The sequence below is a fragment of the Coenobita brevimanus genome, chromosome 30 (genome assembly GCF_032717465.1).
Source record: "Coenobita brevimanus isolate Jiangsu-jjx chromosome 30, ASM3271746v2, whole genome shotgun sequence".
NCBI classification, from domain to species: domain Eukaryota; kingdom Metazoa; phylum Arthropoda; class Malacostraca; order Decapoda; family Coenobitidae; genus Coenobita; species Coenobita brevimanus.
This window is the reverse complement of record NC_136983.1, coordinates 745,001-758,711: the sequence shown is the minus strand read 5'-3', so window position 1 is coordinate 758,711 and position 13,711 is coordinate 745,001. Positions and strand designations below refer to the sequence as shown.

The following is a 13,711-nucleotide window of genomic DNA, read 5'->3' as shown; positions in this document are numbered from 1 at the left end:
AGGTTTGAATTCCCAAGAGGTTTATTCATATCGTTTATAATAATATCGTGTCATTTATAACCTCTATTATCACCAGGGACATAGGCTGGTTATCTGTACTTTTTGCTGATCGATCACTATAAGGGGCAGTGAAATGGTGAGGGACAGGGTGACGTGGAGGCGATTTGTTTGTGGCCACACCATATGGGATTAAGGCGTCTGGCAATAGATAGATAGACAGAATCACTATAAGGGAGAGCTGGATGCTGTGGGATTTAGGTGGTGTGTGTGTGTGGGTTTGAATCCTCTAGAGGTGACTGGAGGCTTATTCACATCATTTATAATTGTATTGTATAATTTATAACCTGTCATATCATGCAAGGGGTTGAATCTTTCTCTCTCTCTCTTTCCACACTAATTACACATGCCTCTCTTATCTCCACAAGTATGAGATGGAGGGATGGAGTGGAGAGAGATATCAGAGAGGGGGTGTAAGCTGGGGGGGGAGGGCAGCAAAATGGCAGAGGACTGGGTGACATGGAGGTGATTTATTTGTGGTCACCCCTTATGGGACACAGGCAGATAGACAGGCAGGTAGGTATATAGACAGACAGACAGATAAATGGAGGGATGAGTGGAGAGGTATATGAGAGAGGGGTGTGTGAGCTGGGAGCAGGGCAATGAAATGGCGGGGGACATGCAGGTGATTTGTTTGTGGCCACCCCTTACGGGATTAATGCGTCTGGCAATAGATAGATAGACAGACAGATAGATAAACTCACTTGTAGATGTAATTAACGATGCTGTACAACTCCTCAAACCTGACATCGCGGGGCATAATGATGATGGGGTGTTGGCAGGGGTTGTCACGCAGCACACCACGGAAGTACGGACTGACCGCTGACAACACGGACTGTGGACGAAAGACTGGGTTACTGGATACTGTGAGAGACTGACAAGGAGAGAACATCTGGTGGGTGGATTCTGTGAGTGAGGTGGAGGGGGAGAGAGGTGAGGGAAGGCCAAGGATGAGGTGGAGGAATGGAGTGGTATATGTGTGAGAGGGGGGGGTGAACTGGGAGCAGGGCAGAGAAACGGCTGGGGACAGGGTGACGTGGAGGCGATTTGTTTGTGGCCACCCCATATAAGGGATTAAGGTGTCTGCTAATAGATAGACAGGATATTGTGAGACACTGACTAGGGCTGTGTGTGTGTGTGTGTGTGTGTGTGTGTGTGTGTGTGTGTGTGTGTGTGTGTGTGTGTGTGTGTGTGTGTGTGTGTGTGTGTGTGAGGCAGCAGTGAGTCTCCTTGGTTACTAGTCCAATTCATCCTTCCCTCAGACTACACCTGACCATCAACTGAGCTGAGAGGGGTTATTGAAAAGTCAGGTGAAGAGATAGACAGATAGATAGATAGATAGATAGACAGATAGATAGATAGATAGATAGACAGATAGATAGATAGACAGATAGATAGATAGATAGATAGACAGTAATTGTACCCACCTTATGCGCCTTCAGAGATCGTCCCTGTGCCGTCAGCGTCACATCCATGAATGATTCGTCACGCGCCAAGGCCTCCAAGACCAGCGTCAGATGGTTGTTGTGCCGCAGCTGGTAACTCTCTGACGGCAAGGATTACCCGAGATTACCACAGTTACCCAAAGAGGATTACCCAGGATTACCACAGTTACCCAAGGAGGATTACCTAGGATTACCTTAGTTACTTCTCTGTCAGTTACAAGAAGGATTACGCATACCTCTCTGACGGTAACAGAGATGATTACCAAGGATTACCATAGTTACCCAAGGAGGATTACCTGGGATTACCTTAGTTACCTCTCTGTGGGTAACACGGGGGATTAGCCTACCCAAGAATACTCTGGTTACTTCTCTGTGGGTAACAAGGGGTACTACTCAGGATTACCCTAGTCCAGGATTACCTAGTTACCTCTCCGAGTAACAAGGATTACTCAGAATTACCCTAGTTACCTCTCTGCCAGTAACAAGGGAAATTACCCAGGATTACCCTAGTTACCCGAGGAGGATTACCCAGGATTACCCATTACCTCTGCCAGTAACAAGGAGGATTACCAAGGATTACCATAGTTACCTCTGTGGGCAACAAGAAAGATTACCCAGGATTACCAGTTACCTCTCTGTGGGTAACAAGGAGGATTACCCAGGATTAACCCAGTCCAGGATTACCCTAGTTACCTCTGCCAGTAACAAGGAGGATTACCTGGGATTACCACAGTAACCCCTCCGCCGGTAACGAGGGGGATTACCCAGGATTACCCGTTACCTTTCTGCCGGTAACAAGGGGGATTACCCAGGATTACCCGTTACCTTTCTGCCGGTAACAAGGGGGATTACCCAGGATTACCACAGTTACTAGGATCGTGAGTTGGATTCTTTTTTATATATTCTTCTTATATGGAATAATTTTGAGGGTGGCCTTGGGTTCTTTCTTCCTTCAATTAAAGAGTATTCATCATTATCAACAGAATCATTATAATTATCATCATTATTATCACTATCATCATCACCACCATCATCATCATCAACATTACCACCACCATCATCATCATCATCACTATCATCACGATTATCATCATCACTATTATCATCATCATCACTGTTATCATCATCACAGCCCTCATCATTATCATCATCATCACCATCATTATCACTGTCATCACCAAGATCATCATAAATACACGAATCACTAAGATGGAGAGATGGCAATAGATACATGGACAGACAGATAGACAGATAGATAGATAGACAGAGAGAGAGATATACAGCAGATAGATAGACAGATAGATAGATAGATAGATAGACAGCACTACTAATATATACCCCTTTTACACACCTGGTTTCTGATGTGTTGGTGTGAGTGGTGGTGGTGTGGCCTCCCTCTCTCCACCATCAGGCAGGAAGTGCTCTGGGCTGCCTGACCCTCCTCCACCACCACCACCACCACCCTCATCACCACCGTTGTTCTGGCTAGCGTCACCACCGCCTCTGTCATCACTCGAAGGTAAGGCTGAAAGAAGAACGATACAGGTTAGGTTTACACGTTAATGATAAAGGTGAAAGAAGAGGTAGACAGCGCTACATCAAGTGAGTGGATGATGGTGAGAAGTAGGAAGAGAGGAGGGCAGACACGGAAAAAGAATGATAAAGGTGAAGGAAGAAGTAGGCAGCACTACATCATGTGAGTGGATGATGGTAAGAAGTAGGAAGAGAGGAGGACAGACACGGAAAAAGAATGATAAGGTGAAGGAAGAAGTAGGCAGCGCTACATCAAGTGAGTGGATGATGGTGAGAAATAGGAAAAGAGGAGAGACACAGAAAAAGAATGATATAAGTGAAGGAAGAAGTAGGCAGCACTACATCAAGTGAGTGGATGACGGTGAGAAATAGGAAGAGAGGAGAACAGACACAGAAAAAGAATGATAAAGGTGAAGGAAGAAGTAGGCAGCACTACATCAAGTGAGTGGATGACGGTGAGAAATAGGAAGAGAGGAGAACAGACACAGAAAAAGAATGATAAAGGTGAAGGAAGAAGTAGGCAGCACTACATCAAGTGAGTGGATGACGGTGAGAAATAGGAAGAGAGGAGGACAGACACAGAAAAAGAATGATAAAGGTGAAGGAAGAAGTAGGCGGCACTACATCAAGTGAGTGGATGATGGTGAGAAATAGGAAGAGAGGACGGCAGACACGGAAAAAGAATGATAAAGGTGAAGGAAGAAGTAGGCAGCACTACATCAAGTGAGTGGATGATGGTGAGAAACAGGAAGAGAGGAGGACAGACACAGAAAAGGAATGATAAAGGTGAAGGAAGAAGTAGGCAGCGCTACATCAAGTGAGTGGATGACGGTGAGAAACAGGAAGAGAGGAGGACAGACACAGAAAAAGAATGATAAAGGTGAAGGAAGAAGTAGGCAGCGCTACATCAAGTGAGTGGACGATGGATGCCCCCACCCACCCCCAGGAAACAATTAGCATCCACAAATAACACTGGAATTATTATTATTATTATTATTATTATTATTAATTATTATTATTATTATATGGACGAGGCTGCGACTCGGTGGGGAAGAGACTTAATAAGTGATTACATAAATCATCATCATCTCAATTCATCATCATCATCATCACCACCATCCTCCTCCTCCTCCTCATCATCATCATCACCATCCTCCTCCTCATCATCATCATCACCACCACCATCACCATTCTTCTCCTCCTGCTCATCATCATCATCATCACCATCCTCCTGCGCATCATCATCATTATCATCACCATCCTCCTCCTCCTCATCACCACCACCATCACCATCCTTCTCCTCCTCATCATCATCATCATCATCATTATCATCATCATTATCATCATCATCACCATCATCACACTCTCTTTCTCAAGTGTCTATCTGTCTCTGTGTGTGTGTACGTATGAAGGTTGGAGGTATGTATGTATGTATGTGTCTGTGTCTCTATGTATGTATGCATGTATGTAAATGTATGTGCGTTTATGTTTGTGTGTCTCTATGTATGGAAAGAGAGAGAGAGAGAGAGAGAGAGAGAGAGAGATGTATGTCTGTATGTCCTGCGTGTATATATGTATGTATGTAGGCTTATGTGTACATGTGTCTGAGTCTGTGTGTATGTAGCTAGAAAATACGAGCTATGAACGCCACAGTACACACACACACACACACACACACACACACACACACACACACACAGACATAAATTCCCCTCCCCCCCTCTCTCTCTCTCCTTCACGCACCTGCATTAAAGTACAAGACTACAGCTCTACATCTTTTCCACAGCACTTCTTCGTGACTAGCACCATATTCAAGCGTCAATCTATTGCTACAACTCACCATTCAAGACAGACAGACAGAGAGACATAAAGAGAGAGAGAGAGAGAGAGAGAGAGAGAGAGAGGGTGGGGTATCATCAATATCAGTATCGTGTATCGGATATTGGCATCGTATATCGGCTGCTGCATATTGGGCAGGCCTGGCCCGATATCTGATGCCGATATACCGATAGTCGATAAAGCGGATACCTGAATCTCTCTCTCTCTCTCTCTCTCTCTCTCTCTCTCACACACACACACACATACATACACATAAACTGCCTGCCTCTCTCTCTCTCACACACACACACACACACACATACATACACATAAACTGCCTGCCTCTCTCTCTCTCTCTCTCACACACACACACACACACACACACACACACACACACACACATAAACTGCCTGCCTCTCTCTCTCTCCCTCAAAACACACACACACACACACACACACACACACACACACACACTAACCCCATCTCTCTCTCTCACACAGAACAAGGCATAGGGATCAACATAATTATCAAATCTGTCTCAGCCTAACAATCTACCTGTCGGAGTGGAGAAAGGCGAGAGGAAGTGAGAGGAGGCGATCATTCAGCAGTGGTATGACAGGATGATGGTGGTGGTGGTGGTGGTGATGATGATGAGGGTGGTGGTGATGGTGGTGGTGGTGATGATGATTATGGTGGTGGTGATGATGATGATGATAATGATGATAATGATGATGATGGATGGTGAAGATCGTGGATTGTGATCACAGAAGAACATAATATTTTTCATATAAGACTAAATTTGCAACCCTTGTGCAACCGGCCACATCCCTCCTTTGCAACACCGCCCAAGGCCACAGTGTTGCAGGGGAAGGCCGCCCCTGTGTCGTGCGTGGCTCACCTCTGGACGCGGCGGCGAGGGGGGCGGCCTCGCAGGTGTCCGCCACGTCAGGTATCGGCGGCAGAAGCTGTGTCATGAGCTTGGTCTCCTCGGGGCTGAGATCACAGACCGAGAGGGCGGGCGGCTGCGGCAGACCGGGGAAGGGCTGGGCTTGGGTCATCTGCTGGCAGGTGGGCGGGGCGCTGGGCTGGGGGGCGGACATGGGTGATTCCGGGTGTAGGTACGACTCAGGCTTGGGCAGGACGGACCTTTTGGCTGGGTACAGGATCCCGTGTGGGGTGTAGTGGTGTACGGTGCCCGGCGGAGGCGCGGGAGGCTGCTGGGTGTAGTGGTGTGTGGGTATACGAGGGCGGGGGACCGGTCCGGTGTAGAAGGGTCTTTGTGTTGGTCTGGTGTGGTCTAGGATGTCCTGGAATCGCTCCGGGTGGTGGTGCTGGATGTGCTTCCTCATGTTGGTGGTGTTGGTGTAGGCGCCGACGAAGGAACACAAGCGGCAGATGTAGTGGCAGTTGTCCACCATGCCAAAGTAGCGCCACACCCGCGACGTACGCCTGGTAGATCCCACGGCCCCGCCCATCACCTCCCTCACGCCCACGCCCACGCCCAAGGTGACTGGTTCAGGGGCCATGGGCGTGGTGGTGCTGGTGGTGTGTCCCTCTGCGTCCATCATGGGGCGGGAACCGGGGGGCGCTGCCGGCTGTTGCATGGTATATGGTTGCCTTGGCTCACACTGCGGGTTCTTCACACCAGTCTTCACGCATACGCTACACCAGGGCTTAAACACCGCCACACCAGCCCCAAACACACTCACACCACCTTACAAACACACACACACACCAGTCCCTCAAATACACCAACAGCCCTTGTCCAAACTACACCAGCTCTCACATTCCGCACTCAACACCTTCCCCCTACACACCAGCCCTCAAACACACCTACACCAGCACGAAAATACACCTACACCAGCCCCAACACCGACTATACCAGCCCTCACATCTACCATTCACACCAAACACAGCCTGGCACCGCAAACACCACCACAAACACTAGCCCTTCCTTCCACTACACCAGCCCCTCCTCTTGACACACCACAGTATACCAGGCATCACACACCACACCACACCAGTCCTTCCTAATCACACCAATCTTATCCTACCACACCCACACCAACGCGGCCCTCAACACATCAAAAATCCTCCTCTCTCTCACACGCCACGCCCCAAACTCCTTTCTCACACCACACCAGCTCCTCTTCCCAATCACACCAGCCCTCACACCCCTCTCACACCACCCCCACGGTTGCAAAATGTCCCGTGATCAACTGCAAGCCTCTGCACGGCGGGAATCACCATGCAAACCACTATCACCTTCACTAACTCCAACTGTCTCTCTGTTTTCAAATTTAAATGAGATTCTGTCCAGCTGTACTCACGTCAATTTCCTTTCTCTCTCGCTGTCCAACTCAAAATTCCTTCGTCTATATATCCCAATGCATCAAAAACTATTAATTCATTTTTTTCACCTTCTCAAAAAAGTCCATGGTATACTTTGGGGGGCATTTATAGGTCTCTGTCACATTTCAAATCTGTTTCCACATCTGTTGATAAAGACCTGCATTAGGGACGATTGGCAATTTCAGTCGTTTCAAAACATTTCTATGCATATATTAGTGGTATTTTATGAGGTACAAACAGCAACTAATAATAATAATAATAACTAGAACACTGTACAACTGGCCAAGGGCAATTCTGATAAATACTTGCCACCGCCACTGCCTACTAGAAGCCGAGCTATAAAGGGAAGCCGAGGTCAAGGTCACAGATCTTGTGCACACGGTAGGCTTGTCACCTTAGGTCATCAGTCTGTAAGTCCAGGTGGGTCTGGCGGCCGTAGTTATATGCTTTCACGTAAATCAGATGACGTCTCTGCTTTTCGTAGCCCAAACTTCTGGACCACAGGGGACCGCAGAGAATACTGGTCCGCTGTGGACTATTAAGCACTGCATGCTGGTCACGGCAAGGTGTACGCCATCAAATTTCGGTCCCGCAACTCAAGTGGTTCTGGAGCTGTTGGCTCAGTTTTGATTTTTTTCGAATGGTATCCGGGTTGCGGTGTGGGATCAGGATGCTATATGGTGGGGTGACGCGGCCACCCAGTACTATGACATGGCACAGAATGAAGGCTGTGACTCACACGGTATGCCAGTGATAGCCATTTACTCTTCCCTAGAACAACACTACTACTGACATAAACAGCAACACCTCGCACAGGTATGGGACAAGTGTTAATACTAATAAATCCAACTAGTCATCCATACACACAGCATACGGGACGCCACACACCGCCTCGCCACGTGCCCAAGCCGGCGACTGGCATCGACAGGTTGACAAATGATCAGAGTTTTGTCCATTTACGAAAAATGTAAAGGAAAAACATTACGTAAACTCACTGTACGAAGAAATAAAAAATCCATCCATCCATTATCCAATCCTACCTTGCCCCATGAGGAGCGTAGGAGCCCGGGGCTAGCCTAAATAAAAAGGTCATCAGTATATAGACACGTTTATATACAGGCAGTAACCGTGTCATAATTCATTGTTCAGCCGTTTCATAATTCATCACTTGTACCATAATTCAACGTACACTTTTCATAACCTCCATTACTTTCCGGTTTCCTGGGATTGCTACGTGTCACAATGCATCGTTCAGGTCTTTCCACATCGTTCACTTGTTCACATACACGTGGACATCGCACCATAATTTATCGTTCTGCTTCTCACATTTCAACAGCCGATTTATTTTGTCTTCAGGGATCACTGGGTTTCACAATGCATCGTTCTAGCTTATTTGTTCATACACGTGGACATCGTACCATTATTTATCGTTCACCTTTCATATTTTAACAGCCGATTTATTTTGTCTTCTGAGATCACTGCGTTTCAGAATGCATCGTTCGGTCATACACGTAGAATCAGTACCATAATATATCGTTCAGTTTTCACATTCTGACGTCAATACAACTTCCTCGATTCATCACTGTTCCACAATGCATCGTTCACCCTCACTTCTGTTTTGGTGTATATCAATTGGCAATCCACGTGGTGTCATAATTCATCGTTCGTTTTCAATTTAAATGAGTAGAGAGGAGAGAAGGGAAAGGAAGGAAGGGAAGGCTGGGGAGGGAACCGAAGGGGAGAGAGGAAGTAAGGAGAGAAGAGGAGAGGAGAGAAATAGAGGAAAGGAGAGGAAAGAGGAAGAGAGGAGAGTGGAGAGAAGAGAGGAAGAGAGGAGAGAAGATGAGAGGAAAGGAGAGAAGGGAAGAGAAAGAGGAAAGGAAGGGCAGGTCAAAGCAGGGCAGCGCAGGGCGGGGCACACACGAGCATGGTATGGCAGGACAGGGCAGGGCAGAGTAGGATAAGTTCGTAAGAGGCAGGCTTTACGTACTGTCACTAGCACCGGATGTGTGTGTGTGTGTGTGTGTGTGTGTGTGTGTGTTGCGGCTCTACATCCTTTCCTAAGCACTTTCTCGTGACTAGCATCCTATTCTAGTGACACACACACACACACACACACTACACGCAAGAAATGGTTCTGAGGAAGTGGAGGAGTGCATGGTATGGGAGAGAGGGAGAGAAAGAGGGGGGAGGAAGGAAGAGTGAGAGAAGGAAGGGAGAGAGAGAGGAAGGAAGGAAGGGAGAGGAAGAGAGGAAAGGAAGGAGTGAGGAAGTGAGAGAGGGAGGGATGGAGGGAGAGAAGAAGGGGGAGGAAGGAAGAGATGGAAAGTGGAAAGGAGAGAGAGAGAGAGAGAGAGAGAGAGAGAGAGAGAGAGAGAGAGCCGTATAATATATTGGTGTCATATACTAAGCGACACAGAAGCCTCCCTAACGCCGCCTCCTCACCTATTTAGTTTACATACTACACCATGTCCCGTATTTTCGTCGGTTAAGGAAGCTCCCTAACACCTTTTCCTAAGCGGCTTATTTTGCTTATTACACCTACTGTCTTTCTCCGTATATTAACCAGCCATATTTAAAAATATATAAATAAATCGCCAAGGATGAGGTGTTAGGGAGCTTCCTCAACCGACTCGCCCCGTACTGTAGTCGGGTAAGGAAGCTCCCTAACACCTCTTCCTTAGCGATTTATTCTTGGATATGGCTGGTTAATATCCTTTTGTACGTTATTTATGCAGAGTGTGGCGATGTTTGAAAGATTTATGTAACGCAGAACTGGACAATAAGGTGTAATAAGCAAAATAAATCGCTTAGGAAAAGGTGTTAGGCGATGTAGGAAGGATTTATGTAACAGAACAGGACAGTAAGATGTAATACAAAAATAAATCGCTTACGAAAAGGTGTTAGGCGATGTAGGAAGGATTTATGCAACACAGAACAGGGCAGTAACGTGCAATGAAAAAATAAATCGCTTGGGGAAAGGTGTTAGGCGATGTAGGGAGGATTTATGGAACACAGAAGAGGACAGTACGGTGAACAAAATAAATCGCTTAGGAAAAGGTGTTAGGCGATGCAGGAAGGATTTATGTAACACAGAGAATAACAGCAAGGTAAACAAAATAATTCGCTTAGGCAAAAGTGTTAGGTAGTAGAGTACGGTGTAGGAAGGAGGGCGTGCCGGTGTGAAAGGTGAGGGAGAAGGAAAGGAGGGAAGGAAAGAAGGATGGAAGGAAAGGAGGGAAAGAAGGAAGGAAGGAAAGGAGGATGGAAGGAAGGAAAGGAGAGATGGAAGGAAGGAAAGGAGGGAAAGAAGGAATGAAGGAAAGAAAGGAAGGAAGGAGGGAGGAAGCAGGGAGGGAAGAAAGGATGGAGGGAGGGAGGGAAGGAAGGTGGCGGAGTAGTTAATATTAAATGTATATGGAGAAACACGCCGGTCCACTAGTCACGAAGAAGTATATAACCCGGTACGCTGACGGTGACACACTCTGTGGGAGGTGATGAAGGTGGTGGTGAAGGAAGGAAGGAAGGAAGGAAGGAGGGAGGGAGGGAAGGAAAGGAGGGAAGGTGGCGGAGTGGTTAACAGTAAGTGTAGTGGAGAAACACACGCCAGTCCACTAGTCACGAAGAAGTATATAACCCGGTACGCAGACGGTGACACAGACTGACGGAGGCGATGCCGGGATCGTCAGACGGGTCCTGCGCTACACCACAGAGACAGGGGGCGAGGCAGAGACACACGGTACGGCAGAGCACAGAGCGACGACTCAGGGGAAGTGAGCGGGACTGTCAGATCGTGCTCAGGTACCCAACTGACGGAGGCGGTGAAGTAGGTGGGCAGACGGGTGCTGCAGAGAGGCGTGGGTGAAGGCAGAGCACAGAGCAGAGCAGAGCACACCGGCAGAGCCACGGGACGCGAGTGAGGCTGGCTGGGAGGGCCGGCGGGGCTCTGATACCCCAACCCTGATATCTGATATCGACCGATACTGAGCCAGGCCGCATCCCAACCCTTCACCGCGGCCACGCACTCGGCACACACGGCCCTCCCCACCACCTTCCTAACGCCGACTCCTTAGCGATTTAGTCCAGCTCCTACACGGCTCCCTACAGCACCCTCCCTGACGCAGCCTCCTTACCGATTTAGTGTGACTCCTATACCACACACGGCACTCTGCACCAACTTCCTAACGCAGCCTCCTTACCGATTTAGTCCAACACTTACACCACACACTCCCCACTACACCACCTTCCTAACGCAGCCTCCTTACCGATTTAGTCCCACTCCTACACCACACACTCCCCCCTACACCACCTTCCTAACGCAGCCTCCTTACCGATTTAGTGTGACTCCTATATCTTGGGAAATTTCGTAATCCCTCTTCCTTACCGATTTAGTCTGACTCCTAAATCTTGACACTCTGATTTCCAAGACCCACAATTCTAAGACGATTTCTAAGACTCAATTTCTAAGTGGGGGGAGGGAGAGGGAGGGGTAGACCGAGGATGAGGTGGAGGGATGGAGTTGAGAGGTATATGAGGGAGGGGGGGGAGTGAGTTGGGGGGAGGGGCAGTCAAATGGTGGTGGGTGACAGAGCGACTTGGAGGCGTTTTGTCTGCGGCCACCCTTTGCGGGATTAGGGCGTCGGACTATAGATAGATAGATAGACAGATAGACAATTTCCAAGACTTGCAATTCTAGGGGCCTTGGGAAATTCCGTAATGCCTGATTTTTAGCGATTAATTCTGGCCTGTACACCTTAATATCCTTTTGAATATTATTGACGAAAAATGTCCATACGTGCACGATTTTTTTCCTTAAACAAAGAACCAAAGGCCGAGGAGGAGGAGGATACAAACCTTCAAGAAAAATTAAGGTGTTACAGGGAAAATAAATCGGTGAGGAAAAGATGTTACAACCGACTCTCACAATGGTACAAATTAAACTCTCTCTCTCTCTCACACACACACACACACACACACACACACACACACACACACAATACCAATAATAATAATAATAATAACAATAGTAGTAGTAGTAGTAGTAGTAGTAGTGGCAGTACCGTAGTAGTAAAAATAATTGCCGTAATAATAATAATAATAATAATAATAATAATAACAATAATAATAATAATAATAATAATAATAATAATAAATGGGTATATGGACACATGGACCGGCATTCTCGTCGGTTAAGGAAGCTCCCTAACACCTCTTCCTTAGCGATTTATTTTGGCTTATCATACATTTCCGTCCTCTACTGTGTTGCTTAAATCCTTCCAATATCGCCACACTGCATAAATAACGAACAAAACGATATTAACCACCCATACCTAAGAATAAATCGCTAAGGGACAGGTGTTAGGGCTCTTCCTGAATCGAGAGGTCTATCTATCTATCTATCTATTAACCAACCATACCCAGAAATAAATCGCTAAGCCACAGGTGTTAGGGCGCTTCCTGAATCGAGGTCTATCTATCTATCTATCTATCTATTAACCAACCATACCCAAAAATAAATCGCTAAGCCACAGGTGTTAGGGCATTTCCCGAATCGAGGAGAAAGAAGTCTATCCATCTATCTATCAGTTGTCAGACGCCTTAATCCCGTAAGGGGTGGCCACAAACAAATCGCCTCCACGTGGCCCTGTCCCCCGCCATTTCACTGCCCTCCCCCCAACTCACACGAAATCAAAGGACGGTATTGCAGTACGGTTAGGAAGCTCCCTAACATCTCTTCTTTACCGATTTATTCTTGATTCTGCTCCCTTGATACATTCTTGTGTGCTATTCATCCCATCTATGTCGATGATAAAACACATAAGAAGCAAACCATGGAATATTAATTAGTTCGCAAAATAAATCGCTATGGAACAGGTGTTAGGGTGCTTGCTGAATGGACGAGCAACTCATGGGATATTAATATATAGTTTGCAAAATAAATCGCTAAGGAAAAGGTATTAGGGTGCTTGCTGAAGGGACGAGAAAACCAGTGGATATTTATGAGAAGTTTGCAAAATAAATCGCTAAGGAAAAGGTGTTAGGGTGCTTGCTGAAGGGACGAGAAAACCAGTGGATATTTATGAGAAGTTTGCAAAATAAATCGCTAAGGAAAAGGTATTGGGGTGCTTGCTGAAGGGACGAGAAAACCACTGGATATTTATGAGAAGTTTGCAAAATAAATCGCTAAGGAACAGGCGTTAGGGAGTTCCTGAAGGGAGGAGATGGAAGTCGAGGAATCGGACGAGCGGTGCGCGATAACGCCAAGTGGTCGGCTGTTTTGATGTGCACTGGGAAGAACTAGAGAGCGGCCGGTGTACAGATGCCAGCCACAGCACCATCAATACCACACCACACCACCTACACCACTACCGACGATATTCCCGTACGTACTAGAGCCCCGGTGACCCCTACGAGCTGGTTATCGCGTGTGCCTGTCTTGCGGTCGATGGGATGACTGATAAGGGCAGATAAAGGCGCCTTGATAATGCTTAAACGCTCCCTTCCCT

At 47.2% G+C, this 13,711-nt stretch overlaps 1 protein-coding gene across 1 annotated transcript in view; it reads right to left on the bottom strand.

Moving 5' to 3' along the window:
- The window catches only part of LOC145395220 (uncharacterized), a 43,066-nt gene that overhangs the window by 2,938 nt on the left and 26,417 nt on the right, over nucleotides 1-13,711 (bottom strand). The window contains exons 4-6 of the mRNA XM_080268907.1: nucleotides 2,854-3,027; nucleotides 1,485-1,603; nucleotides 762-892 (exon numbers count right to left, since the gene is read on the bottom strand). Coding sequence (XP_080125033.1) covers nucleotides 762-892; nucleotides 1,485-1,603; nucleotides 2,854-3,027 — 424 coding nt within the window. The remainder of the gene's footprint in view (nucleotides 1-761; nucleotides 893-1,484; nucleotides 1,604-2,853; nucleotides 3,028-13,711) is intronic.